Below are 27,206 nucleotides of genomic sequence, written 5' to 3' on the forward strand. Positions count from 1 at the left end.
ATGTAAGGGATACTACTCCTCTTTGATCCCAGACGATCTATGAAGCCTGGCTAGCAGCCGCTTCTGCATGTCCAATGACATCAACGTCGCTAGCTCACATATTAGCAATTACCCGACAATGTTCTCATGATGAAACTTACGAATCACAGCATATGGCACATATGTCCCAAGGAGAGTCTGCTTGGCCTCAGGAGTGATAACCTCTGGGCCCAGATACCACATATCGTTGAAAACTATAGCGGTGCAAAGGCCAACAACTGCACCGTAGACGACGCCTGCAAGCTCCGCGGAACCAGACATGCGCTGTTTGGATGACAGTGCGTGAGTGAGATAGATTGCCAGAGGGAACTGCACAACAAGCTCGACATAGACTAGGAACTCGAAGAAATGCCCAGGAATATCAATGTGGTAATAAGGATCTGAGAACGTTGTGATGTACCACCGACGAAATTCGACGAGAAAGTGGAACGGCGAGCCACGAGGTTGTACTAAAGACTGTGGATAGAATGGAACGAAATCGATCCCTGGTCCAGTCGTGAGTAAGTTTTCTCGTGACGGCATGATTAGACTCACCTAGCATAGCGAACAGATGGAGAGCTACTATAAATAAATATACATAATCGAGAAATGGCTTGTTTGGCAACATGATGAGGACGTTTGTCGTGTTAACCAGATTATAAAACTTTGAACAGAGAAGATACGTGTGAAATTGTAAATAAGAGAAGAGCGGTTTACTTTAAATACCTTGACTAGCCCGCGCATTGATGTCAGCCCCCGAACGTCCCGAGATGAGGTTCATTAGTGCTGATACTGTACCGGCAAGGCACCGCGATGATTGGCCTGAGTTGACGATAAGCGCAGGGAAGTAAAGTTTTTGTCGGCAGATGTCTGAAGCAATCGTGTCCTTTTCCCTTGGGTCACTCATTTCTTACGTATCCTGCCTAAGGGTAGTGGGTATAGCTTGCGCCTCGACGCGGCTGTTCTCATCTGAGCCCATTGGATTGGATGTCATCGACTCGCGTATTAGGACAAAAACAGCCTGGTTGCGCTTCCTTGCGGTAAAAAATTAATTTACAGCGCCCTACGCGCTATAGGTCCTAATACCACATATTTCAGGGTTTCGTAGAATACAACAATGGATATTTCTAGAGCTTCCATAGGCTGATCCCCGTTCCATGCTGCAGGACTCAAATAATATGCAAACCTCGTCCAGGAGTATAGCGATATGTGCTAGCCACTTGTTGAAGAATATTCTCTATAGGAGCTTTATGTGTGATATTAGGTAGCTTAGGAATATTTCAACTTCATCCTACATCATTAAAGCCCACTGAAATCCAAGTCATGATGACGATTGAGATGACGTCAACCATCGTCAGAAGCCTTTTAAGCATGACTTCAATCGAGAATTCAATCTCAACCTAAACAAGACAACATCCCACTTGTCAGCTATATTCACCAGCTAAATACGCTCAATATGGTGATCCAATACCAAGGGGCTCAGATCCCCATCTCGTTCGCATCATGCAGCATCCCAATGAAGATCAAGGCAAGCCTTCCCGATAAGCTTGGCGCTATTCGAAGAGCCGGTTTCGATGGAATTGAACTTTCTATGCCTGATATCATTGATTATGGAAAGCTCCTGAGCGGATCTCAACCAAAAGAGGACGACTATGATACCCTTGCCGATGTCGCGAAGAAGATCAAGTCGTTGACGGATGAGTTAGGTCTGAAGATCATGATGCTTCAGCCTTTTGCGAATTTTGAGGGCTGGAAGAAGGGCAAACATGATGAGCAGAGAAAAAAGGCGTTCGATAAGGCACGAGGATGGGTCAAGGTCATGGAAGCTGCTGGTATCACTTTATTACAGGTAAGCTTAGCCAGTTCACCTACTCTTCCGGTCACTAACAGCCATAGGTTGGATCATCCGACTCTGAGGGAATTTCATCTTCATTCGACGACTTGGCCTCCGATCTCGCAGAATTAGCAGATCTTCTCGCCGAAAAAGGCTTCAGCATCGCCTACGAAAACTGGTGCTGGGCCACCCACGCCCCAACATGGAAAACAGTCTGGCAAATCGTCCAAAAGGCCAACAGGCCCAACATTGGTCTATGTCTCGACACCTTCCAAACCGCCGGTCTCGAATGGGGCGATCCCACCACCAAAGACGGTCTCACCAAAGCAAACAGTGAAGAGGAGCGCAAAATTCGCTGGCATAAAAGTCTTGGAGAACTAGCTGCTACTGTTCCAGCGGATAAGATTTATTTGTTGCAGATCTCAGATGCGTACAAGATGGATCCTCCTATTGAGGATAAGAAGGATGAGGAGGGGAGTAGGCCTAGAGCGAGGTGGAGTCATGATTATAGGCCGTTGCCATGTGATGGGGGGTATTTGCCTGTTCAGGATATGCTGCATGCTGTGTTGAACACGGGGTTTAGGAGTTGGTTGTCTGTGGAGGTGTTTGATGGGCTTGAGGGGGAGAATACGGATATGAATGAGTATACTGTTGCGGCAGTTGAGTCTCTGAAGAAGCTCATTCAGGTTAGTGAATGATTCAGTTCACCAGTCTTATAAGAGAGATATTATGGGAAGCAATAACGAAATTTCACCACAATCGTTTCTTATTTCTTGCTATTTATTCTTTCCCTTTTTTCTCATGTCATCGTATCAGGATATCTTACTAGTTACGGCGGTATACTCCATCAAGTCTTCCAGAGCATTGCCATGTTCAGTCTCAATTACCTGAGCATGCTTTACCGACCGAGGTGTAATTGAGCAAGGGAACGGCAGCGGGCTCGAATTGAAACCCTCCGAGTAAGCGAAGCTACACAATATTAGCACATTGCGCTCTTCATGTGATCAGTTCTGCAACTTACATATCAACATCAACATCTCGCCCCTTCTCATCCTGCTCAGGATTGACTTCGAAGCCCCATAATATACGTGCAATGTTAAGCGTCACCGATGCCGCTCCAAGATGCATGCCTGGGCAGATTCGTCGACCCCAGCCAAAAGCGCTATGGCCAAGCGTGCCGGGATACTCTCGTTTCTCCATGAAGCGCTCAGGTCGAAACTCATGAGGCTCAGGGAAGTCGGCTTCATTCAAATGCACTAACCATATCAGCCATTGTCAAAAAATTAGAGAATGTGATACTTACAGGTCCAAAGTGGTGCGATGATGGTGCTACCCTTGGGAATGAACATGCCCTTGTAGACGTGATCTGCAGTGCTAGCATGAGGTGTACCTCCAAGCACAGCAACAGGTCTCCATCGGAGAGTCTCGGATGCGATAGCTCTCACGTATTCCAGCTTGGGCAGATCATCAAACGTGGGCAGTCTATCACTTCCAACTACCCTGTCCAGTTCCTCTTGAGCCTTTGGGATGAATTGAGGTCCGAACTTGACGCAGGCGAGAAGGAAGCTTGCGAGTGAGCCCGCGGACTGTCAATTTCAGCCACCTATCCTCCGTCACGAAAAGGCGAACTTACCGTCTCAACGCCGGCTCCGAAGGGTGATCCAGCCGTATAAGCAATTTCAAGATCACTCATACCTAAGCTCTCTTGCTCTTCAAGAAGATGTTTCGCGAAGCAGGTTGGGGCAGTACCTTTGGCAACCTTTTCGCGAACCTCGTCCATAAGCTCGGTATAGAGTTGGATATCTTTCTGACGCTGCTGAAGAACTTCCTTCTTCCATGGGGCCAGGAAGCTAGGGAGATACTTCAATGCAGGATAACGCTCAACAGCATACTTTCCGGGAATACTAAAACTTGTCAGCTTTGGACCATGTTTAGAGTGGTCGTAAACTTACTTGACCATGGTCAGACGCTCCATAGCCTCAGCATTGCGCCTCACCACAATATCACTCCTCACATCCTCAACCCTCCGTCCATACGTAACCGTAACGATAACCGAAGCCGCATACCTCTCCAAATGCATCCTGAAATCAGCAGGCCTCTTCAAAAGATCAAACATCAAAACCTTGGACTCAAGGCTCTGAATCGGTCTGTACGTCTCACTCTGCCTCTGCATAAACCCACTATGCAGCAACTTTCTCCACCGTCTCCAATACGAAGCATACGGCGCCATAAGACCTCTCATGCCACCAGAGAGTAGTTCACCGCCCATGATGAACCGTGGGCGTGAGGAGAACACGGCGCCGCGCTTTTCGAGAAGATCCCAGGCTGCTTGCGCGGAGCCGAGGATTATGGTTGGTGTTGGGCCGAGTTGGAGATACACCACGTCGCCGTATTGTTGGCTGAGTTCTTGGAACCAGAGCCATGGTTTGCGGATACCGGTTCTGATGGTTTTGGGGCCTGGGGGGAGTTGGGAGCGGTGGGAGTAGAGCTTCCATTCTTGTTGTAGCTGAAGTTGTGAGTATTGGTAAAGGGACGGTTGTCATTGGTGGATTATGCTTACCCTTGGGAATATGAGGGCGAGATATGCCAGGCACAACGCAACGGCAGCGTAGAGAATGAGTTTGACCACCATCTTTTCTATCCTCAGAGTGAATCTCACGGAGCCAGGATTGAGAGACACAGCTTTGGCAAAGGTGAGATTTGTGTTTGGAAGCGGAATGTATGTCACTTGTCAGTCGGCTATCATCCGGTAATAAAAGAAGCCGAAAACACGCTCGCACGCATACATACAACCGAAACAACATCAACTGCCACCCTCAACTGCCGAACCCAAAAGACTGGGTAAGCCACCCCCGCGTCGACGACTCAGACTAAAGGCATTAAAGGATGCCCTAATGACTCTGACTTCTGAGGCGACATGTCATGTTGTTCCCCAACCCCGCGTTCTAAACTACAACCGGTTATGCCGAGATGTTTTAAACCCGGGAGGGATCCACTGAGCTAGAGATTGTGGGGGAGCGAAAAAACTGCTGATATTGGGATGATATGTCAAAATAGAATGATCTGCGGGTTAAGGAAGTTATTGCTGGGTTTGCGTGAGACTTTTTGTCACTTCGGTTAGATTTGCTGGGTTTTGTTGTGGCCGCTAGATTGGTGGGACACTCCGACATCCCTATTTTTCGGTTAATTTTACCCCGTGTTTAGATAAAGAGGTTGCATTGCATCGCTTTTGGATGAATGTGCAGAGGATATTCATTGATCATTACTATCTCTGAGTAATTCTGAACAGCTGCAAAAATGAAGAGTGACGCTTGGCTTAGCAAGCCCTTTTTGACTTCTATATTCCTTGGAATAGGAGGTTTTCTCTATGGATTGTAAGTCAAACGCTTCATGCCCATTGTGACCATGCTAATGAATTCAGTGACTCGGGCATCATCACACCCAGCTTGGCACTGAGCTCATTCCTCACGTACTTCGGCAAACCAGATCCTCCCCTTCGAGGCGCTATTGTCTCCATGTACCAAGCCGGAGCATGGCTAGGCAGTGCTTCAGTCGGCATCACCAGTGATAAACTCGGTCGTCGCAAAGCCATTGCTTTCGGCTGCATCTGGGGCGTCATCGGCGGTACAGTCATGGCTGGCGCCGCTCACGTTGCGATGCTCATCATAGGACGACTCCTCGTCGGTTTTGCCGTTGGTACCATCACAGGAGTATCACCCGTGTTTGGAGCAGAAATTGCAAAGACACATGAGCGTGCGAAAGTCACGGCTGTGAATCAGATGATGACAGCTTGGGGATTCTTCGTCGCGCTGTGGATCGGTGTCGCGGAGGGGAAGTGGCATAACGCGAATCAATGGCGTCTTGGGTTTGCGATTCAAAGTATTCCCGCTCTCATTCTTGGTGTTGGTGTTTTGTTTCTCAGTGAATCTCCTCGTTGGCTTTGTCTCAAAGGGCGGCATGATGAAGCTGAGAAGGCATTCCGCGCTTATCACTACGATGGAACGAATGATGATTGGTGTCGCACTGAGTTCACCGTCATTCAGGTCAACATCTCCGAGGAGCTGCAAGCTCAAGGGAAGCTATCATGGACCCAACTAGCCAAGACCCCTGCGTTCCGAAAACGTCTCTTCGTCGGTACGTTTGTCTGGGCAGCTGCTATGCTATCTGGCATTTCCTTCGTGCAGTATTACCAGACCGCTATCTACGCAACACTACAGTTCAGCGAGGATCGCCAACTTCTCGTCAGTGGCCTCTACGGCTCTGTTGGTCCAGTTGCCTGCTTCCTGTCCTTGTTCTTTGTCGACAAGATCGGAAGAAAGAAGATTCTCGTCATCAGTTCGTCGCTATTGTCGCTGTGCTATTTAATCATTACGATCCTGGCTGCTGAATTCCCTGCTATTCCTGGTATGCCGACCAATGCTGCGGCGCAGAGGGGTTTGATTGCGTGTATTTTTGCTGTTTCGGCGAATTACTCTGCTCTTCTTGGGCCAATGACTTGGATCATCCCGTAAGTCTCCAATTCCTGGGGATATTGACGTTTTTACTGACCGTGAGTAGGCCTGAGGTTTTTACTACTGAACTACGGGCCAAGGCAAACGCCATTGTGCAGGTGGCTCACTACTCCATCAGTCTGATCATCACGCAATGCTCGCCTATCGCTTTAGCAGCCGTTGGCTGGAAGTACTATGTCAGTGGATCCTAAATAAATCTGAAATTTCATGATCTAACAGTTTTCTAGATCCTGTTCGTCCTCACCAACGCGCTTTGTGCTGTTGTCTTCTTCTTTGTATATCCCGAGACACGAGGTAAGTCAGAGCTTCAGACTTGAATTCGCCAACTAACAAATTTCAGGCAAATCACTGGAAGAGATTGATGAGATCTTTGGTGATGTGAAGATTGTCCATGAAGAGGATGTCCGGTTCTCGGAGAAGAGTGGCGTCGAAGCGATTGAAACAAGGGATCAGCGCATCATGCAAGGATCCTAGAAGAGCTTTTACGGGGCTAAAGTTCTGACATTTGATACCGGTCCCAAAGAATAAGCAATCTCGTCGCGAGTTTATCCGCCGATCAGTAGTGGGAGTCAGATCGATATGTAGTAAAGTATGTCTTATAATACTCAGGTATTCCTTTCCAATGACTAAGTATATACAAATAAGTTCCAAGCGCCAAGCTCAGATTGTTCTCGCATCAGAGAGCTTAGAGGCACTGAGAGTACCACTCACTGTGCTTGGTGCACTTCAGACCAGAGGCGCACTTAGTAGGACCAGTGTAACCGGCACCACCACCGCACTGAGCGTAGGCATCAGCAGTAGCGCTAGAGGCGTTCTCCTTGACGGGTTTGGCGGCAGTCTGGGTAGCAGCCTGCTTGACAATGGTAGTGGTAGGTTTAGCAGCAGCGGTCTTGGTGCTAGCAGCCTTGGACGAGACAGGAGTAACAGCCTTCTCAGATGAAGTACCCTTGGAGGCAGAGCTAGAAGCAGTAGATTGCCAGCCACGCTCCCGAGAGAGCTCGTACCACCAGTTTCGCAACATCCAGCCGTCAAAGTCAGTGACCTTGGTGGATGAACCAGCAAGCATGATGAAGTTGGTCTGGCCAGTGGGAGTCCAGTCGTAGAAATCGTCAAGGGCAAAGGTATGGCCAATTTCGTGCTCCAGAATGTGAATGTCCTTTTGACCCAGGAGATCCATAAAGTACTCCCGTCCAATGCGCTGCCCCCAATCACCACCGGCTCCGCCCTGCATACCATCCGTTAGCCAGAGGGAGTTATCGTAGTGTCGCTCAGCGCCTCCAGGGCAACTGCTATAATCGCCGTCCTGGTGGAAGAAACGGCCGCACTTCTCGGAGCACTGAGGAATGCCCTCGGCGTCGGTGTCGGTGTAGATATCAAGACCCTCAGTAGAACCCTGCAGAAGACTCTTGTTCTTGACAGCCCATCCAACGACATTGATCTTAACCTCCTCATAGGGAAAGTTGTCGTAGCCAGAAACCCACTTCATCCAAGCACTATATGAGTCCTGAAGAGCAGCAGCAACCTTGGTGCGCTGCTCAGCAGTCACAGAAGCGCTAGATTCCCAGCGAACGCAGACATTAAGCTTGCCTTTTCCAGCGATGACTTGATCCCAGCCGTAGTTCTTGAAGCCGAGCGCATCGCTGTAGGTCTTGACCTCGTGATCCCAGACTTCTTTGAGGGGCGTGGCGAGGTCGGAGGGAGGGTTCCAGCCGGATTGGCGCTTGGCGGGACGGTTTCGGGGGATGGAGGTCCATGAGCGGGATTTGAGAGGTGTGAGGGCCTTCCAGACGGAGCTGTCAAGATCCGAGGTGGCGGAGTTGGAATGGGCTACGGTCGACGTAGCGAGGGCCATGAGGCCGGCAGCGGAAGAGAAACGCATAATGGTTGAAAGAGAGAATGTGAGTTAGTTAACGAGTGTTGGGTTGGAAAGAAACGAATGAACAGAAAACGAACGTCTACCAGAGATGCTTGCTGAGCCTTCGAATTACACGTTCTAAGCTTAATTTATATACGATCGATCTCTTGAGTCGAATCATATCCTATTACGAGATGGTGAAAGAGCCTGATTGGCGGGATAATAAGACGGAAACAATAGCTTCTCCATCGTGATAAACTGATCCATAATTCTCGGGCTGTTCAAGGATAAGGCTTTTGTGTCTGTGCTCTTCCAGCTCATCAATCTCCATATGGTCCAACTCCCCGGCATGGCATGTCATCATGCCCAATAGGGCAGTTTTCGGCATCTTGTAGACACCCGTGTAGTTGTCCCTTGTCGTTGACCAGATCTTTGGGATTGTCGTCGGCGAACCTTAAAATAAGCTTTGAGAAGACACTGTAGCAGCTTTTGAGTTCAACTATTTTATGCTTAAAAGATACTGTCTGTCGGCTTTTACTTACATCCAAGCTGACTCGACCTTGCTCCTTTGAACTTCGTTACCGTAATATTTTTAACGGGCATAAAGTTATGTGAGTTACTCTAGGCGCTCATATAAGAGCTCGTGTTTTTGCAGTTCATCTCCGTCAAAACATCCTTCGTTTCAGGCCATGATCAGATAGCAAAGCGACACGGAATTCGCCGTTAGCTTCAGTCTACTCTACTCTTTTGGTGGTGCAGCTGATGGTCTGTTTCACGTTCCAGCGCTTGGTTCATCCTTAATCTGGGTCAAGCAAGGTTCATCCGAATCCGCGCATAGAACTGGATCTGATAAGTGGATATAAGATCGCACCCGAGTCTTCGGACCATTAGATCCTATACCTGAAGAATTAAGGAAAATATCACGATGTCTACTCCGTAGACGTAGTTTACTCAACGTATACGCGCATCCCTTGTGGGACGTGAGCTGAACCCGAGGTTGTTTCGGCTGGACGTCAAAGTATCGAAACTGGTTATTTCACTCTCCCATCATTGGAAGCCGCCAGAAAGATTCGGAGCGCGCCCAAAGATCATGCGCTCCTTCTCAGATCACACGAGATGTGTCGCCAGTTTGACTTAGACGCGGATCATGCATAATGGGTCAATTTTCTCACAAATCTCTTTAGTGAAGTCTTGGGACAGCTTCCATATGAACTTCTGGTAAGGGTGTTCTCCATCATACACCTGAGCAGGGTCCAGAGCCGGATTTTGAGGAATACCTTGGTGAAAAATTATCTAATGAGTAGCTCGTGGATATTCAGAAAAGAGCGTCGCTTCTTGCTTTGACGCAGTCCAGACTTACAGTCACTATAACATCTCTTGCCAGGTTGATAACATCAGTGATTCCGACAATAATTGGCATAGGAAATAGACATACAGTCTCATTCTTCCACTTGCTACATATCTTAGCTACAGTTCCGCCGACCTTCATTACAGTCCTGCATTCACACATTGATATGTCAACTTGCCACTACCATCCTCGGCTTTGACTCCCCAGCACAAGGCGGCCGAGTTCTCCATCTCCTTCTTCGGGGCCACATTCCATTTGACCTCGCCTGCCCAAACCATCTCCTTATCCGTAGACTCAATTAGAGCAGTGTCGAGTTGCCACTGGCCCACGATGAATGGTTTTCCATCCTCTCCTAGATGCTTTCGCGGAACGGTTCCTGGTCCCCCTGGGGGCCAAACGCACTCATCCTGACATGGAAGACACCACGGAACTACCACATTAGGGCCACCGCATTCCATCCTACATCCATCGCATTGGAGACAGTAGGGAATTGTCACGTTAGGACCTCCGCATTCGAGATAAAATATCTCCTGAGAGTAAAGCGGCTCTTGAGCTTGGACAAGACTCAGAATGGCAAGGAGGCCAACGCACTTCCGATACGAGAATGCATTCATGATGATCTGGGCACTTGGAGTATTGTGGACTATAAAGTCAAGGCCTGTAGGAGTTAGCTGCTTTTGACTCTTTTGAAGGCTATGCAAGGTCAACTGACTTGTACTGTAGGGCCGTAGTAGAGTGTGAATCGTGATTTAAAAGCGTTGGACTGTAATAGCTGAAGTCTTGGGAGATGTAGCAGATAGAGAAGGCACTGGGTCTTCAATAGAGGAATTAAGTGAAACTTATATACAGAGAATCTTTTTAAGCCTTTCTTACAGATAACTCATTGAAGAATACTAACACATACATGTTAGGTATTCTCATGACGTTGTTCAACATGTGACCCAAGCCATCAGATACGAATCTAACCAATAACTTGGCAAAAGAAGCATATACAGCATTTAAACTCATGCCACTGATCTTTTTACTTTTTTAAAAACAGAAGAGTATCCCGATTATTACAGGTCAGTATCTGAACGAGTTATTTCAGCTTCCTTCATGCTCTAAGGCCACTGGCACTTGGCATTTCTCAGCCCTGACCTTTTGGGAACGACTGGGTCAGATGCATATTCGGCGCTAAGCCCGGAGACCAATAGATAGTCCAAATAGCTATCCGTCCATTATCGGAGAGGTTCTTTGGTCCATGTTTAAATAAAGTTGGGGCGCTAATCGGACGGAAAGAGCTGTCTCATGACGTGCAATGCCAATAGAGGCTTAGAACGCAACTTTAAATTTTATCTGTCAACGAATATGCATAGACTCTTGAAGCGGTGCATTCATTTCCACCCATGGTAGGCCTGGGTCTCAAATCGGGTCTTGCAGATGTTTATGAACTTGCTTTTAAAGTTGCCCATCATTCCTGTCCTACCCTTCTTGGCTATGATACCGAAGAGCACAGACATGCTGCCAAAGTTAAAGCACGACAGAGCGTCAAAAATTGACAGAATATTTCACGATAATCAGCGACTACGCCGCCATCGATTAACAGTTTTGAGCTTAGTTTATCTCAGCTAGACACGAAGTGAATGGTGTTGTATTAGCTACCTGCGCTAACTAACTATAGAGGTCAAGCTCTCGGGGTAAGGTGGGTGAATCTCTCCTTGCGGATGCTTCCTAGGTAACAGTTTGTATCCGGAGTAACTTAAGACTAACAGCCCCAGGCTACTGGTGGTTATTGCCCTATCCTTGCCTGGTCTCGGATGTACACTTAAGCGGTAGTACCAGTCTTGGCTTGGGTGTTGCTGTTGGTGTTTGTATTGGCGTTGGTACCAGTTTTAGCTGTTCCGCTGGTAGCACCAGTGTTGGTGTTGGTGTTCTTGTTGGCGGTGGTACCGGTGTTGGCATTGTTGTTGGTTCCAGTATTGGTGTTGGTGTTGGTACCAGTCTTAGCCGCTCCATTGGCAGTACCAGTGTTGGCGTTGTTAGTACCAGTGTTGGTGTTGGTGTTGGTACCAGTCTTGGCTGCTCCGTTGGTAGTACCAGCGTTGGCATTCTTGTTGGCGTTGTTACCAGTCTTCTTGCCAGCCTTCTTACCCTTCTTTCCACCCTTCTTTCCCTTCTTACCCTTCTTGCCCTTCTTTCCCTTCTTACCCTTCTTGCCTTTCTTTCCCTTCTTTGCCCGGGCTACAAGCTCGCCACCCTCCTCTTCGGTGTCATCCTCGACATCCCTGGTAGTAAGCTCATGAGCGTCTTCTTCGTCATCTTCATCCACGTCTCGGGTCTCAAGCCCCTCAGCGATTTCGTCTCGCTTGCCATTCTTGTGGTGGTGATTGGTAGCCTTGGCAGCAGCCTTGCCGTGGGCTGCTTGGTGATGGCGGGCGACAAGACCCTGAATGGGCTCCTCGTCTTCGTCTTCGTCTTCATCGTCTCGCTTGGCCTTGACACCATCATGGTGGAGCTTTCCTTGTTAATTGATGAATTGGTAGAGAATTGTTGAGGAACTTACATCTCGCGTCTCAAGGGCGGCATCAAAGACGGGGAGGGCTCTGGCTGGAAGAGCGGCAGCAGCCACCAGGGCCTTGCGCTATTAGCTTGATCCTGGAAATATTGTAAAGGGTCGCTTACAGCAACTTGTCCAAGGCGAGCGCGTGGGACACGGTTGTCTTGGGCGAGGGCCTGAGCGGCAAGAGTAGAGATGATAACGTTGGAGAAATGCATCTTGAAGGATAAAAAGATATCAAAGAGGTGAATGAGTTCTGACCAGCAGGTAAAGAGATGATTAATGCAGATTGAGTAGGACTAGCCTAGTAATATTAGAGAAACTTGAAGGTGTTGCGTCAAGCAAAGCTCAAGTGAATAAAGAATAGAAGTGAGTTGACTTGGTTGATGAGAACGATTTATGGTAGACATGCCAAGCGTTATATAGCTCTCATCTCGACTATTTCCATAGACACTAATACTTATTTGCCCAGATGCCATGCCGTTGGAGCAGCTTCTCTCGTATTTTTCCACAATAGTCAAACATAAGCGACAACATCAGACTTGACATGTTTTGAAGTTTCTGCAAACGATGCCGTACTTCCAAGTTCCTCATAGTCGAGATCCGAATTAACCGATCTATACGAGTGACAGTATCACCAGAGTGCATGTCTCTTAGTAAAAGACAAGTGTGCGGCTAGAACGGCCAATCATGAAACTCGGATCCCGGCCGGAAGCCGACAATCTGGGCCCATCTGCCAAAAGCGTTTCAGATGACGGGGCGACCCCTGACGGCCTTTACACTTTGGATGGAACCATTCTTTGTTTCGTCTTGGCGTTTCAAGAGTTTTGTTGTAAGCCGATTAACCGTGAGTTACGAAGAAACCAATTAGAACGCCAAGAATTTTAAGGCTGAGATGCCGTCCTACCGACGCCTTTGGTCTCTTTCAAATTCCTTGACAGTGGAGATTCGAGGAATTCTTAGCATCAGATGGGACAATGTGGCGGTGTTCCAAGACCATTGGCCGTATCACTGGGGAAGAGGTCTGCGAAGCCAATAACAAACAATACACCATCAGGCGTTATTTTTAAATTCCTGCTGCCTAACCCAAACTCGAAAATCCAAGGGACGTCCACTTGCTACGCACCCCATCTTTAACCTCATTCGGATATGAATTCTTGAAATCTGCAGTCTGCCAATCACTCTTTCCAGTCGCGTATTCACAAGGCATTAGCGCATCCGACACAACCTTTCCTCCTTGAACCGGGGATCCCGTTCCATGTCCCATATACGGAATCAGCGGGAACCCTCTCACATCATGAAAGAATGTCTCGTCGTCAAAAGGCCGACAGCGGGTTGAAAACGCCCACATGACATCTTCGCCGGCGTATATGTCAATGTCCTCACCAACAAGGATAAGACGGTGAATAGTAAAGCCGGCTTTCTCATGAAACACAGCATCTCCAACCTTTTTCTGAAAGTCCTTGGGTGTCCACTTTAAGTGGCTGAGCTTCAGAGTGTCAACCTTGAGCGCTACCCAGGTGACCATGGATTCGAACGTGCAGAAGGCGTCTGTGATGGGCAGCCCAGCGTTCTGACATATCTTGCGTATCTCGGCGGCTGCGAGGGCTCCGCACAGGGTATGAGTCTCATCGGTGAGGCGTCCCGTGACAGACATGGGCAGAATCGGGTTGTTGCGGTAGGTGATCTTGTTCACTGTGTAGAGTGGGTACTTGCGTTTCACTCCTGGGAATACATACCCGTGCATTTCACCGTACGGGCCCTCGTCCACGACTTCAGTAGTAGATATGATACCCTCGAACACAATCTCAGTGTTTGCCGGAACGTATAGGTCGTTTGTGTCGCATTTCACTAGCTCCAATGGACGGCCGGTCACTGCCCCGACGTAGTCTGCCTCGCTGACGCCATCGGGGATCGGCATCGATGAAGCCATGATGGCAGCTGGGGGTACGCCGAAGCACAGTGCCCACGGAACATCCTTCCCCTCTTTCTTCCACATCTCAAATATTTGCCAAATATGCTGTGGTTGAACGACTTGGCCGGTTAAATGGTTGCGATCATATACCATAGCCCGGGAGATGGACCAATTCGTCCACGTCCCATCAGGGCTCTGCAGTACATGCATGCCATAAGTCTGGATATATTTTCCTCCGTCTTCTTGATGGATCATCGGCGCTGGAAGACGTGTAAGGTCGATTTCGTCTCCAACCAGAGAATTTTCCTTGGTAGGTCCATCTGCAACGATTCGTGGTGCGATGGGTGGCAGCTCACTCGCAGAAAGCATCTTGTCCATGATTTGCTTCATGCTTGCCGTTGGAGGAAGTGCAAGGTGGCGAGCAAGGCGACCATATCGGTCTTCCTTTGAACGTCGAAGAGACCCAGGCGCACCAAGGATTCTCCAGAGCCCTTTATCGTTGTGACCCTTGACATTGTTGAAGAGCGGAGCTTTATCATTGGTCTCGCACACCAGCCTCGTTATAGCTGCTGCCTCGAGATAAGGATCGACCTCATCGTTGATCTCGACAAGGTCGTTGTCTGCTTTGAGCTGCTCAACGAAAGCGCGGAAGGAGTGATCCATTGTAGATGATGAGATGGGAGTTGTTGACTTTTCTAGGTGTAATTGTATCAATTCCTTATTTTACTGCACAATGAAGCACAGATTCATCACTTTCGGGAAGAACTATGACTCTATATATGCCCTGAGGGGATCCAAGCAGACATATCCAAGTCAGACATCATCAAACTTGTTTATCCCTATCAAGAATATCGAGGCGCCGAGCATCTCGGAGGGTCGGTCGTGATCGGCCCCAGTCGCTTACTAGTGTAGATAGTCACTACACTATCGCGATTCAGTAATAGTTAGCAAATCGACAGAGCGAGGAAGCAAAGCACTACCAGCGCTAGTAACCCCACAATACTTCCAAGATCTCCTCTGTACATAGCAACAACTGGTTAGTCTAGAGCTCTCGGAACCTCGGTCCTTATCCCACTTACGTGTTCACCGATGAACAAACCTCCCGAACACTTTCGCTTTCTGATCTCAATCATCCGTTGCAGACGGAAGCACCACGATGGACGCGACGGTACCTCATCAGCAGCAGGCATCCGCCGAAACTCCGAATGTGTGCAGCGCAGAGATTGATCGCGTCCTGAGCCAGAGGCGCAAACGGCATGAGTCTAGGTCCTGTGTTCCATGCAAGCGTCGCAAGGTTCGGTGCGATAGCCAGACGCCTTGCGCAACCTGCCAGAAACGTGGACATACTGAGATCTGTGTGTACGAAGCTCCTAGGCCTTCTAGACTCACAGCAAGTTCGCATAACGCAGGAACACCTACGAGACTAGAAAGTGATCCAGGTGTATCGAGAGCTCCTCACCCGATCCATCTTGAGGGGAACAATCGTCGATCGAGCCCGTCACAAGAATATTCAATTACATCCATCGCTGGAGAAAGGGCTCAGAAGCAGGCTGATGCAGAAGAACTGGCACGAGATGTAGGGTATGTTTTAGGGCTGCAAAACAGTCTCACGTCGTATCCGTTTATGGACCTTGCATCACCGACTGAACGTTGGTGTGAGCTGCTAAAGATACTTCCACATCGCCATGAGATCTTGTCCTTGTTCCCCATCTTTCAAATGCGCGTGTTTCCTTTCAACCCTCTACTCGTTGATATGGACAAGTTCGAGTTGGACATGTATGGCTACTTACGAGCCTACACTGCGGGCGAATTTAAATCTACACCTATTTCAGATGATTGGGGTAAAGAGAGAGCAATCGGCCTAATCAGCTTGATTCTTGCCGTCCTATCCTCTGCCGCACATTTCTCTGATCTCACTGGATCTGAGAGATCTCGCGTCTGTTATGACCTTGGTATGTTGTCAAGCGATTATAGCCGTGGTGCAAGGAGTGCTGATACAAAACTATCTATCAGCGCGAAAGTCTTTCCAGGCGTTACGGCTGGCAAACTTCTTGTTCCGCCCAACCTTGGAAGTTGTTCAGACAATGTTGGTCTTGGGTAACATGCTTCAAAACACGGGACAATCTGATGCAGCTTGGGCGTGGCTTGGTACCACCGCTCGCCTAGCTCAAACTCTGCACTACCACGCCCGAGGGAGTAGGACGAACATCCCAGAAATAGTCAAGATTCAAGCGAAGACTTGTTGGTATGCTTTCCCGCTCTTACTTGACCTCATTGTATTATGTATTCATTTCTGATCTTCTATTATTCACAGGTCAAACATCATTTGGCAGGACACTCTGCTTAGTATGTGCCACGTACGGCGTCCATTAACAATGATAAATACGCCCGAGCAGGATTTGACCTCCCAAGACTTGGAACTTACATATCACGGCTTCATGCGTGCAATCTGCCCAATTTCCACGACAGTGCTGAATAACGATTCATGTTATGTTGCCAGCGCTACAATAGATATGCTCGAGCAGCTTGACTCGCTGCACCGCAAGACGAAACCCTATTTACAAGACCCCGATCGATGCAAATCGAGTCTGGAACACCTCCAGCATCTAGCATTAAAGATGCACAAGTGCTTCTTGATCACGTTTCTGTGTCGACCAGAGATTCGAAATGCCAATCGCTCATCGACAATAGCACTGCCGGAACAGCAGCTGCGTATCCGTAGGCGTGCTGAAGATAACCTCGTTGAAGCTACCAAGACGTTCCTCGAGTTCAGGGCAGTAAGTGCGGTGCCACTGCGGAGCTGGTCGATGGTGCACACGGCATTGAGTTCCGTGCTACTTCTGTGCATATGGGAAGAGACGAGGGTGAAGCCTGAGTGTCGGTATCTGAGGGAGAAGGTGATTGAGGCATTCTCGTCTCCGGAATTTAATGACCCAGCATCTGCGGATGGGAACACCCAGTGGTTGTCGCCTAGGCATATCCACGCACTGGTGACTCTCAAGGATGCGTTTACTGCTGATGAGTCCGGGTTGCAAGTTGACTATAACGCTATGCAGGGCTGGAATAACGCGGACCTCGTGGGACAATCTGGGTTCATACCTGGTATCATTGATGCTTGGGACCCTTTCGCTGAGTATGCAATCAATGATTTTCATCCGAGGTAAACCAGAACGTCCACAAGTTAGAATCGAAAGAAAACTGCTGACCTCGGTGTCCAGCGTTCCTTATGACCCTGGAGCGACAAATATGGAGTTGCCAACCATGGACGCGTCTCCCACGAACTACCTAGACTTTATTATGAGAGGTTAGAATTTATGGGACGCGTATAATCTAAAGTGTTATAACTGAGATCCCTCCAACAGGTGCACTTTATTGAACACCAATGACGCGGTCTGGCTATAGTCAGGGCGGACATGTCGGCATCTCGGAGGCTCGGCGCCTCGGGCGATCAACATGAGCTCCGTAGTAACTAACTACATTAGTTAAGCGCCTGAAGACACTCGTCTTTGCCTAGAGACTCACTATACAAATGCATAGTCGAGGGAGAGATATACGTAGTCATATAAATCTCCAGGCACCTACCTAGTGGTTTTCTCAATAACAGTTCTTGCCATACTTTTGCATCTTCCTTGTGCAAACCGCGTGAATTGTGATCTACCCACCCCGAAACTTGCTGCAATGTTCACGTCACCCAATGGCAGTGCTCCTGAAGCAGGAAATGATCAATCTCAGAAAGACAAGCCCACCAATGGATCTCAAGGAGCTTCCGACACTGCCGAACACACTTGCACCAACTTATCAACATCACTGAACCCTCATTCGCGTCGAAAAAGGATTGTAGTGGGAATAACTGGTGCCACTGGCGCAATCCTCGGAATCAAGATACTCATCGCACTGCGGCGGCTAAATATCGAGAGCCACCTCATTATCAGCAAATGGGCCGAGGCAACCATAAAATACGAAACAGACTACTCGCCAAAGAACGTGCGTGCCCTTGCAGATTACACCCACAGCATCAACGATATGGCAGCCCCAGTGTCGAGCGGCTCTTTCAAGACAGACGGCATGATCGTGGTGCCTTGCTCAATGAAGACATTATCTGCGATTAGCTCCGGATACTGCGATGACTTGATCTCTCGGACTGCAGACGTTATGCTGAAGGAGCGGAGGAAGCTGGTACTCGTGGCGAGGGAGACTCCCTTGAGTGACATCCATTTACGGAACATGTTATCTGTCACACAAAGCGGAGCGATCATTTTCCCGCCGGTGCCTGCTTATTATATCAAGGCGGCTAGTATAGAGGGCCTTACGGACCAGACCGTCGGGCGCGTGTTGGATTTATTTGACCTCGATACGGATGACTTCGAACGATGGGAAGGATGGAAAAGGGCGACATGATCTAAGAGTAGTATCACACACAGGATTTGTTCATGTCTTGCAGCTAGCGAGATACTTCGTAACACAATGGAAATAGATCTCACGGATATCAGTGGATATCAAGCTTGAGCTTACGGCCTAGTAGGACATTTAGGTTGACCCCGTGTTAGTATCTCATCAAACTCATCATTGAGGAGAGTATCTCGAGTTGTATACCCCAGATTAAACGCTGAGGTGATAAGCTCGGTACGCCCTTTAGTGTAAGTAGTCAAGCGCTTACATAGGGAAGCCCCTGCAGGAAGTCAACCGAGTCAGTGAGTAAAGACCCCTCGTTATCGAAGGATTCCGAGGTAGTCCTGTCGATCTGACCGAGGTCAAGGCATCATCATGTTATCAGGCATACTGAATATCAGGCCAGGGGTTATACAGCTGCAGAGCCATTTCAGCAGGTTGGTAATAGTAGGCTCGGGGTGCAAGAGCTATAATTGGTCCACATTAAATAAAGCTTGATTTTGCCTGTCTATAGGGATATCATAAGGGGATATGCTATGTTGAATTCTATAGAGCGGAGACTAAGTACATGTAACTAACAATGACTCCATTTACAGATAAGTTCGCTACAATTCCATTTATACGCGTATCCCTATGGCACGTGCCTGAGGTTTCGTGGGCCAAACCCGAATCGGCTTTAGACCCGAAAACCATCCTCACGAAAAGCAAACCCGAAGCCCCGCCTGAATCATCCCAGACTCATATCAATTGAAACGCGAAATCGGAAACAGAAACGATGAGAACGACAATTGCGTGTGAGAGGTAACTACCGCATCTTTAATACCCATATGTATAGAACTAACATGGTTGTAGATGCAGGTAATACCGCCCTTCTAAGACCTAGGACTGCGCCTGACCACTGCCAATAGAAGATCGAAAGTCAAATGTAGACATAATGACCAGCCCCCTTGTGCAGGCTGCATAAAGAGTGGTTGCACTGAGACTTGTGTGTTGAGTGGCCCAGTGCTGGGTCAGAGCGTAGGGTCTAAAAGACCTGCTAAGAGACAGCGCTTGAGTGTTGATCAGAGGCAAACAGATGTCTCAGGTGATGTTTGGCAAGATGTCAATCAAGTCTTTGAACAGACGTCGCGAGCGCAAGTCATAAGTGCTATTAACTTGTTCCGGGCTCAGTTTCCTGAGTTTGGATTTCTTCATCCAGATGATCTTGAGTATCGACAAGATGAACTCAGTGTAGTCCAGAAGCTTCGACTCCTCGTTATTGTTGCAGTGTCACATCGATACTCGGGATCTTACACCGCAAATATTAACAACAAGAACATCCTCTTTATAGCGAACGAGATGCAGAAGAGGGTGACAAGTGGTCCAAGCCTCGCTCTCATTCAGACCTTCCTCATACTATCGCTCTGCAACTGGGGAGATGGAGATGGTTTCAATGCTTGGATGCATTGTGGTATCGCAACGAGAATGGCACAGGGCCTACTCAGCACTGGTTTCGCGAGCTGTGGCAAGAGAGAAACTCTGTCAGAGCTTGAAAAGAGAACCTTATGGACGTGCTTCAAGATGGACAGACTGTTGAGTTGCGGCAAGAGACGGCAGGCTATGTTCTCTGATGGAGACATGCATTTCTCGCTACCAGTAAACGACACCCAATTCCTCTTTGGGCAGAGTCCTCAAGCAGCACCTATAGATGACAGTTTGAAGGTCTACGGGCCTGATGATCATCTTGTTCTTCTCATTCGAGGTTTGCGTATCTGGTCGAGAGTTCACACGTGGATCGCTGAAGGCGGGAGAAGACAGCCTGGTATGACGGAACCAGAGCAGTGCCCGTTCAACGAGACTTCGGACTGGAGTAAGATGAAACAGGACCTGATCAAGTGGTGGGATTCTCAGGATGCGTTGATGAAGTATCCTGCTACAAAGGTATCGGTGCATGCCCAGCGAGGACAGGCTGAGAGGTTTGGATACATCAACTTGGTCTACTACGTCAGGTAAGTCTTTTCATCCCCAACTTGAGGTACAATACTCATCAGTAGTAGTTTACTCTTTCTCTGCCGAGAATTCATCCCCTTCAGCCCAGTAGACGAAGTCAAACCCCGCGGTCCCATCGAACCACCGCTCCTCAAAGCCCGAGGCCCTGATTCATTCTGGCTCCAAAACGTCTTCGATCTCTACGACGCAGCATCCCAAATATCCTCTCTCCTCTCCGATCTCGAACACGTCGGCTGTCCCCTCCGCACCCCATTCTCCGGCCTGTGCGCCTTCTCCTCTACTCTTTGGAGTATATACGGCGCAGCCTTTCCCAACTTCATGGGCTTCACGCCAAGTCAAACCGCAGACGCAGATGCCCAAGCTGAAAGGACTATGGCTGTTTTAGTAAGAATAGGCAAGGTTTGGAGATTGGCGGAGGAGTGGATTGATGTTTTGAATACGGCGAAGAGTATTATGACTAGGGTTAGTGAGGGGCGGAGGGTTAAGAGGTCGAGGTATGATTATCCCGAGTTGGAGGATTCTATTCATCTTGCGCCGTTGCAGGGGATGCCGAGACAGACGTTTGATAGACCTGCGGGGTTGGTTTCGGCGGATGATGGGTCGAAGTTGCATCAGTTGGTGGCAGGTGATGCTGAGCATGGCGTAGATACAGATGGCCTTGGATTTCTGGAGGAGACGAGTGGGAGCGAGTTTGTAGGTGAGGATTGGTGGAGATTACTGTCATTCTGTGATGATCCCCATCTTTTGTCAACGAGTATGGATAATATGGGTGACGATAACGTAGCTTAGAATCATTGATCTATTTCCAATTAATCATAGAAGTCAGTATGCTCTTGAAATAAGCCTATCGCGTATCTTGGTGAGAAGATAGTTGCAGTCTTGAAAGCTGTTGTCTCATTCGTTCGCATACCCTCGAAACCCGAAAACAGTATCCAGACCCGAATCGCCTTTTCTAAGCCGAGTGGCTTCAGCTCCACCTGCAACATGATAAGAACCGACGGAACATCGTTCTCTCTTTTATAAACTCACCCAATCCTCTACCCAAGATATTTTTCCCATCTCTTCATCTGAGCGACCATCTACTAAAGGATAGCTACTTATCTTACCTGACACAATGGGTGACCTTCAACTCTCGTCGGCCTCAGAGCCCCATCTCATGCACCGCTCCCTCCTCACCCGCCCAGAAACCGTAACATCCGCATCAGGCGTCTGGATCACCCTGTCATCCGACCGTAAAATCCTCGATGGCTGTGCAGGCGCTGCAGTCGCCATCATCGGCCACGGAAACACTGAAGTCCGCGACGCAATGGTCGAGCAGATGTCAAGTGTTTCATACGTGCACACCATGGCCTACACAACCAATAGTGCAGAGGATCTCGCAAACTATATCCTAGAAGGAGAGCCTTTTGACTTGACGAGGGCGTACTTTGTTGGTTCTGGGAGTGAAGCTATGGATTCGGCGATGAAGCTTGCGAGGCAGTATCATGTTGAGAATGGACAGCCGCAGCGAACCAAGTTTGTTTCGAGAAGGCAGGCTTATCATGGGAATACGATTGGCGCTATGAGCGTGGGTAGTTTTGTGGCGAGGAGGGCGCCGTATGAGGGTGCCATTCTTCTGGATAATGTGAGCTACGTTAGTCCAGCGTATGAATACCGAGTTCGAAAAGACGACGAAACGGAACAAGAGTACGCTCAGAGACTGGTCGATGAGCTTGAAGCAGAGTTCCAGGCTGTTGGTCCTGACACCATCATGGCCTTCGTTGCAGAGACAGTTGGCGGCGCAACAGCAGGCTGCATCTCTCCTCCAGCCGGATACTTCGAAGGTGTTGGAAAAGTCTGTCGAAAGTACGGTATTCTCCTTATCCTCGACGAAGTCATGTGCGGCGTCGGGCGGTGTGGAACATTCTTTGCCTTTGAGCAAGACGGCGATGTTCGTCCTGATATCGTCACCACGGGCAAGGGCCTTGGAGGCGGATACGCTCCTATCGCCGCGACTTTGGTGCACAGAAAGATCATTGAGACGTTGAAGAAGGGAACAGCGAGTTTCAACCATGGACATACATATCAAGCTCACCCCGTGAGTTGCGCAGCTGCATTAGCGATTCAGAAGATCATCCGTCGAGATAACTTGGTTTCGCGCGCTGCTACCCTCGGAGCACGATTACACAAGTCCCTTGTCGAAATCTTCCAGGATCTGGAGTTTGTTGGAAATATTAGAGGTAGGGGGTTGTTTTGGGGCATTGAGTTTGTCAAGGATAAGAAGACCAAGACGCCTTTTGATAGCAATATCAAGTTTGGCGTTAAGGTTCAGGAGAAGGCTTTTCAGTTGGGTTTGGCTGTGTATCCTGGTTCTGGGACTGCGGATGGGAAAGTGGGCGATCATGTTATTGTTTCGCCGCCGTTGACGATTACGGAGGATGAGATGGATGAGCTGCTTGTGTCGCTGAAGAGGGCTTATGATGACGTGGCTGCTAGTCTTAGCTGAGTTACACAGAATCCAAGATTATAGACATTTGTATATAAGAGTTCTGCAGTCATCCAAAGACTGAACATTTTTTGGTCCTTACTGTCTGGCCTCTAATAGTCGTCATGTTCATTTATATATCGGAGGCTATTCCCAACTTCCTCCCATGCCTTGGGAAGTAAGAAAACCCGACTCTTGAGGTGGCCAAAATAAACTTAGGAAAAGGTGCCCATAATTAGGTTGAATTTATCTGAATACTTTGATCGCTTATAGTTAAGATCCTAAGTTTTCTTGCGGTCTCCCCTCACCATGGTAGCCCATTTGAGACAACAAGGCGTGGGAGGGTATCTTTATATCCTCCTGGTTGGCTTCTTTCCTCTCCTCTCTCCACCAGCTGAATCAAGGTTGTCCGCCACATTTACAATCTCAATTGTGGGCTCGATTGGTGACTTACAGCATGTTCTCACCTCCAAGTTTAGCCTGGATCCAGAGGAAATCATAGATGTGTTTCGCTGGAATTCCATAAGTGTGAGTGTAAACGATATCAAGAGCAAGAAGTATTCCACGAGCTTAATCCTATTAACAGTGAACGTAGGTAGTTTGGTTGTTTCTGTTAGTCATATCATGCCCGTTGCTTGGCGTAAGCAGCCACTCGAGAGGGTGAGACATGAAACTGGAAATACGGGGGGTTAAGGCTGCAAGTGCTGCACTTTGCTATTATTCATCCGTACATCGCATTGCCCGTACAGAAGACTATTATTACTGTATCTTGTCGTCGATCACATTTGTTACTATGGGTAGAAGGGTAGGCAGTCTGGTTTCTCCAGACAAGGGAGTTTCAAGCACAATGGAAGAAGTATGGTCGCGGGCTCAAGGCATGGAGGCTGCTGTCTCACTACTAGGTTGTGGCATTCTATTTAAAGCGAAGAGGCGTTATTAATTGGCGGAGATGTCAGTGCTCTCTACAGCCACAGCGCGAAGCCTGCCATAAGCTGCATATTTGCCAATAGCCTGCTTCTCAAAACAAGGCTGTGAAAAGAAATGAAACTTGGCTCTTCCAATAAATTCCAACCCATGTGCTTCTGTAGATCATTCGACCTCCTCCACTACACACTGCCTCTTGTGTCCTCTACGAAATGTTCTCATCACCAAGGTCTCCGCCTTCTCACATCGAGACCGATCGTGAACGAGACGAACGGTCGATCGCCGCTACCGACGACATTATGCTTCTGCGCCCGGACGAACGCCGTGAAGCTCAGACGTCTCAGAGCTCTTATTTAGCTCGTGATGAAGCTAAGCCTGTAAAGCATGGCATAAAGTTCCCTGGCCTTGCCTTCATGAAGCGCCGCAGCGACGACTTCTGGAATGTTTGGCAGGTTTACAGACATAAGCCTTGGAATATGTTTCTTTTGGTCCTTGTTGGCACTGTGTTCGCTGTTGGTCATCACCTGTTCTACCTCCGCCTTAATGGGAAAGAGGCTGTCAACCAGTCTCTGATGTTACGGTACGGGACTATCGTTGCATTCTGTGCCAAAGCTAGTCTTGGTACGGCTGTTACTATTGCGTTTCACCAAAGAGCCTGGAGAGTGGTCCGAAATAAAACAGCCCGGGTTGAGACTATCGACTCGATATTCACCGCCAACTCGGATATCTTCTCCCTTTTCACCTGGGGCTCTATTCGTAAAGCAAAGATTGGCACTCTCCTTGCGCTTTACTGCTGGGTCACTCCTCTTGTGGTTGTATTGACTTCTGAGACTTTGTCGGTTTCTGTCGGTGTCCTTGAAGAAACTACGACATGCACATCTATCCGGACCTTGAACTTTGAAAACGAGGAGAAGGTATATTGGCGGAATCCCCAGAAAATCGATGACCAGTTTCTGATGTCCATGTCTTTATGGAATTCAACTTTTGACTACAGTGTGAGTGACTTCAAGGGGGAATACTTTGACTATTACACCTACCCTAGCAGGCAGGTCGACAACTTCGTTGCTACGAAATCGATGCTGATGGGCGAGGCCATAGTTCGCAAGGAGTCGGCGTTTGAGATCTGTGGAGAGGGATGGAACTGTTCCTATGTCATCAACTTTGTTACTCCTGGCTATAAGTGTGAGAAGCTAGCATCTGGAGTAAATTCTGAAGTCAAGAAGCTTGGGAATGCTGCAGCACCATTCAACACATCTGTGTTGGCGCCATTAGGAAACCTGACATACTACGCCGTCAACGACCGCGAGTATGACAACCCCCAAATGGTATCTTATCCTGGGGGTAGGCCGAAGGCACATCCTCCGTATCCGAAAAACTTTGGAGCCTTCAGAACGGAGCCTATCATGTGGATTGGCTATGCAACGGTGGATGACCTTTCTGTCCCTCAGCCAGATATGCCAGGCACAGAGGAATACATCAAGGCATATACGCCCGTTATCATCGGGTGCGAGCATTACGAAGTCAACTATACTGCCCAATTCAATTACACAGGCGGTTCACAATTTGTTGACATTAAGAAACGCGAATACCTAAGAAGGGTGATTGATACGACTTACATATCGGAGAAAGACCCCGACAAGAGGTTGAAAGACCGAACACAGGCCGTCCCTGACAGAAACTACGTATTCCCTACGGACGTCAAAAGATACCGCCGAGTAGCTGCCTACCATTCCATCGGCTTTAGGTTGAGGCAATGGCTCAACGGGACTACCACAATGCCGAATTACAATGTAAATTCCGAGGTTTTGTCTACGCGGTTGCTCACGCAGGTTAATTACCTCCCCGTCAAGAACCTTGATCAAGAAATCCGAAACTTTTATGAGGACATCCTCATTTCGATCTTTTCAGACCGTTCCTTCAATGTAGTCTCGTGGGCGGCGAATGGGAAACCGTCTGGTGTTGCCAAAGGAGATCCTTCAACCGCCTATCCCTGCCAACGTCAAAGGATAGCTACTTTCTTTCGCTATAGCATGGCCCAGCTTCTTAGCGTATATGCGGCAAGTATATTTCTGGCGGGCATTGGCGTGTTATTGGGGTTGCAGGCTTATCTTGAGGAGGGCGCTATGCGCGATATGAAGCCGTCCTCGATAATAGAGGCTTCGCGGGCGTCGAATCTTGATGTACTGAGGGCTCGGCAAGGAGGCGGTGTCAAGATTGGGTACGGACTTGTTCATGAAGAAGCTGGTAGGAGTGTGAGAAGTTTTGGGGTCGAAGGAAATGTGCAGCAGTAAGGACGAAGGACGACGGATGTGTTACTTGCAGTTGAGGCTTGTAGCTGAGAGCTTAAACCAGCAGAGAGAACTTAGACGAAGGATGACTGGAACACACGATGGTTACTATACTTGCTTTGGTCACAGAGAAGAACACTAGTCGCCCAAGATCGAATTGACCTGTAATAGTGTCTATATGGGCGGCGTTCTGGAGGGTCACCGATCGGCGAACAGCACCGATACATGGCGCTGATGGGAGTCTTAACAGCAGACATAAGTCGAAGACCATGCAAAAGTTCTCCACGAGTCAGATTGACTTGACTCTCTAAAATACAACAGACATATTCGCTGCTGTTAGTACATTAGCTCGAACTTCACTACTCCGTACCAATTTGGACTTACTGTAAGAATGGGGTGGGCGGGCTGTTTAATCTGACCCGTGCGATTGATTTGAGATGCAGAACCAAAATACAAGGATCGAAATCGGCTTTTTATAGCTGTTCCTTACTGTGTGAGAGCGCCGAGGCTGTATTGACGCTTCCCATTGTTGAGGATAACTGTCAATATGCTCATAGCGAGTGTCCACTGGTGGCGGCCATTTGTCGAGTCCCGTGTAACGGTCAACAGCCACCACGTCCTCTATAGGGCCGCTGCCGGATCACTTCTGCTTCTGATTATGGCACCGAGACCTTTTTCAAGGCTTATACCTATTAGTTACAGGCTTTCGGCCGTTGTTTGCTCGTAGACATCGGGCATCCGTTCTTTATTGAATCATGTCCTAGACTGCCGACCTGACTTGTCCACACATCTGCATCTGTTCGTTTCTCTCCAGCCTAAAGGAGGAAAGAAAACTTAAGACCTCAACCCTACGGGATGAAAATATGTAGGTAAATTTAGTCTAAGCTAAGGGGACTCTTTGCTAAGTTTATTTTAATACCCTATGTATATCAAGGTTCGGTGTTTTCTTGCTCCCTGAGGGCAGCACAGTGTAGCAAGCTTTTGAGAGGTATGTCTGGATACTCAATTGGCCGGAAAGTTGATTGGACAATTCCGCTGTCAGTCATGAGTCTCATGACCTTCAGCGACAATGAATCCGTCTACCCATTGCAGATCGACAACACTTCCGAATGACTGCATATCCCACAGCTACCAG

General features: G+C 48.5%; 13 protein-coding genes across 13 annotated transcripts; 7 read left to right on the forward strand and 6 right to left on the reverse strand.

The window, feature by feature from the left end:
• Nucleotides 1–37: 37 nt before the first annotated feature.
• FTJAE_803 (uncharacterized protein) lies at nt 38–580 on the reverse strand (the record flags this gene model as incomplete). Its single annotated transcript, XM_037354804.1, has 3 exons — nt 38–93; nt 141–524; nt 574–580. 3 exons carry the CDS (start codon nt 578–580, stop codon nt 38–40), a joined length of 447 nt encoding a protein of 148 aa, XP_037212100.1.
• Nucleotides 581–1,474: 894 nt separating this feature from the next.
• On the forward strand, nt 1,475–2,550 carry FTJAE_804 (dehydroshikimate dehydratase; the record flags this gene model as incomplete). The annotated part of the gene is made up of 3 exons (XM_037354815.1): nt 1,475–1,867; nt 1,915–2,329; nt 2,513–2,550. 3 exons carry the CDS (start codon nt 1,475–1,477, stop codon nt 2,548–2,550), a joined length of 846 nt encoding a protein of 281 aa, XP_037212101.1.
• Nucleotides 2,551–2,664: 114 nt separating this feature from the next.
• On the reverse strand, nt 2,665–4,484 carry FTJAE_805 (oxidoreductase; the record flags this gene model as incomplete). Its single annotated transcript, XM_037354826.1, has 6 exons — nt 2,665–2,821; nt 2,874–3,093; nt 3,156–3,438; nt 3,486–3,756; nt 3,805–4,358; nt 4,413–4,484. The coding sequence occupies 6 exons, from the start codon at nt 4,482–4,484 to the stop codon at nt 2,665–2,667; spliced, it is 1,557 nt and encodes a 518-aa protein (XP_037212102.1).
• Nucleotides 4,485–5,149: 665 nt separating this feature from the next.
• Nucleotides 5,150–6,837, forward strand: FTJAE_806 (ascus development 3; the record flags this gene model as incomplete). Its single annotated transcript, XM_037354837.1, has 5 exons — nt 5,150–5,226; nt 5,274–6,359; nt 6,410–6,539; nt 6,591–6,657; nt 6,704–6,837. The coding sequence occupies 5 exons, from the start codon at nt 5,150–5,152 to the stop codon at nt 6,835–6,837; spliced, it is 1,494 nt and encodes a 497-aa protein (XP_037212103.1).
• Nucleotides 6,838–7,048: 211 nt separating this feature from the next.
• FTJAE_807 (cellulose-binding family II) lies at nt 7,049–8,242 on the reverse strand (the record flags this gene model as incomplete). The annotated part of the gene is made up of 1 exon (XM_037354848.1): nt 7,049–8,242. The coding sequence occupies one exon, from the start codon at nt 8,240–8,242 to the stop codon at nt 7,049–7,051; it is 1,194 nt and encodes a 397-aa protein (XP_037212104.1).
• Nucleotides 8,243–9,706: 1,464 nt separating this feature from the next.
• Nucleotides 9,707–10,180, reverse strand: FTJAE_808 (uncharacterized protein; the record flags this gene model as incomplete). Its single annotated transcript, XM_037354859.1, has 1 exon — nt 9,707–10,180. One exon carries the CDS (start codon nt 10,178–10,180, stop codon nt 9,707–9,709), a length of 474 nt encoding a protein of 157 aa, XP_037212105.1.
• Nucleotides 10,181–11,370: 1,190 nt separating this feature from the next.
• Nucleotides 11,371–12,320, reverse strand: FTJAE_809 (uncharacterized protein; the record flags this gene model as incomplete). The annotated part of the gene is made up of 3 exons (XM_037354870.1): nt 11,371–12,060; nt 12,109–12,180; nt 12,228–12,320. 3 exons carry the CDS (start codon nt 12,318–12,320, stop codon nt 11,371–11,373), a joined length of 855 nt encoding a protein of 284 aa, XP_037212106.1.
• An 863-nt stretch (nt 12,321–13,183) lies between these two features.
• FTJAE_810 (3-octaprenyl-4-hydroxybenzoate carboxy-lyase) lies at nt 13,184–14,680 on the reverse strand (the record flags this gene model as incomplete). The annotated part of the gene is made up of 1 exon (XM_037354881.1): nt 13,184–14,680. One exon carries the CDS (start codon nt 14,678–14,680, stop codon nt 13,184–13,186), a length of 1,497 nt encoding a protein of 498 aa, XP_037212107.1.
• Nucleotides 14,681–15,173: 493 nt separating this feature from the next.
• On the forward strand, nt 15,174–17,531 carry FTJAE_811 (uncharacterized protein; the record flags this gene model as incomplete). The annotated part of the gene is made up of 5 exons (XM_037354892.1): nt 15,174–15,969; nt 16,031–16,262; nt 16,332–17,177; nt 17,236–17,321; nt 17,500–17,531. 5 exons carry the CDS (start codon nt 15,174–15,176, stop codon nt 17,529–17,531), a joined length of 1,992 nt encoding a protein of 663 aa, XP_037212108.1.
• Nucleotides 17,532–17,695: 164 nt separating this feature from the next.
• FTJAE_812 (phenylacrylic acid decarboxylase) lies at nt 17,696–18,415 on the forward strand (the record flags this gene model as incomplete). Its single annotated transcript, XM_037354903.1, has 1 exon — nt 17,696–18,415. One exon carries the CDS (start codon nt 17,696–17,698, stop codon nt 18,413–18,415), a length of 720 nt encoding a protein of 239 aa, XP_037212109.1.
• Nucleotides 18,416–19,181: 766 nt separating this feature from the next.
• FTJAE_813 (uncharacterized protein) lies at nt 19,182–20,856 on the forward strand (the record flags this gene model as incomplete). Its single annotated transcript, XM_037354914.1, has 5 exons — nt 19,182–19,200; nt 19,259–19,264; nt 19,410–20,394; nt 20,443–20,779; nt 20,845–20,856. 5 exons carry the CDS (start codon nt 19,182–19,184, stop codon nt 20,854–20,856), a joined length of 1,359 nt encoding a protein of 452 aa, XP_037212110.1.
• Nucleotides 20,857–21,509: 653 nt separating this feature from the next.
• Nucleotides 21,510–22,880, forward strand: FTJAE_814 (ornithine aminotransferase; the record flags this gene model as incomplete). The annotated part of the gene is made up of 1 exon (XM_037354925.1): nt 21,510–22,880. The coding sequence occupies one exon, from the start codon at nt 21,510–21,512 to the stop codon at nt 22,878–22,880; it is 1,371 nt and encodes a 456-aa protein (XP_037212111.1).
• A 1,115-nt stretch (nt 22,881–23,995) lies between these two features.
• On the forward strand, nt 23,996–26,074 carry FTJAE_815 (uncharacterized protein; the record flags this gene model as incomplete). The annotated part of the gene is made up of 1 exon (XM_037354936.1): nt 23,996–26,074. One exon carries the CDS (start codon nt 23,996–23,998, stop codon nt 26,072–26,074), a length of 2,079 nt encoding a protein of 692 aa, XP_037212112.1.
• Nucleotides 26,075–27,206: the final 1,132 nt, after the last annotated feature.

Source organism: Fusarium tjaetaba (assembly GCF_013396195.1).
Source record: "Fusarium tjaetaba strain NRRL 66243 chromosome Unknown NRRL66243_c0000019, whole genome shotgun sequence".
Lineage (NCBI taxonomy): Eukaryota > Fungi > Ascomycota > Sordariomycetes > Hypocreales > Nectriaceae > Fusarium > Fusarium tjaetaba.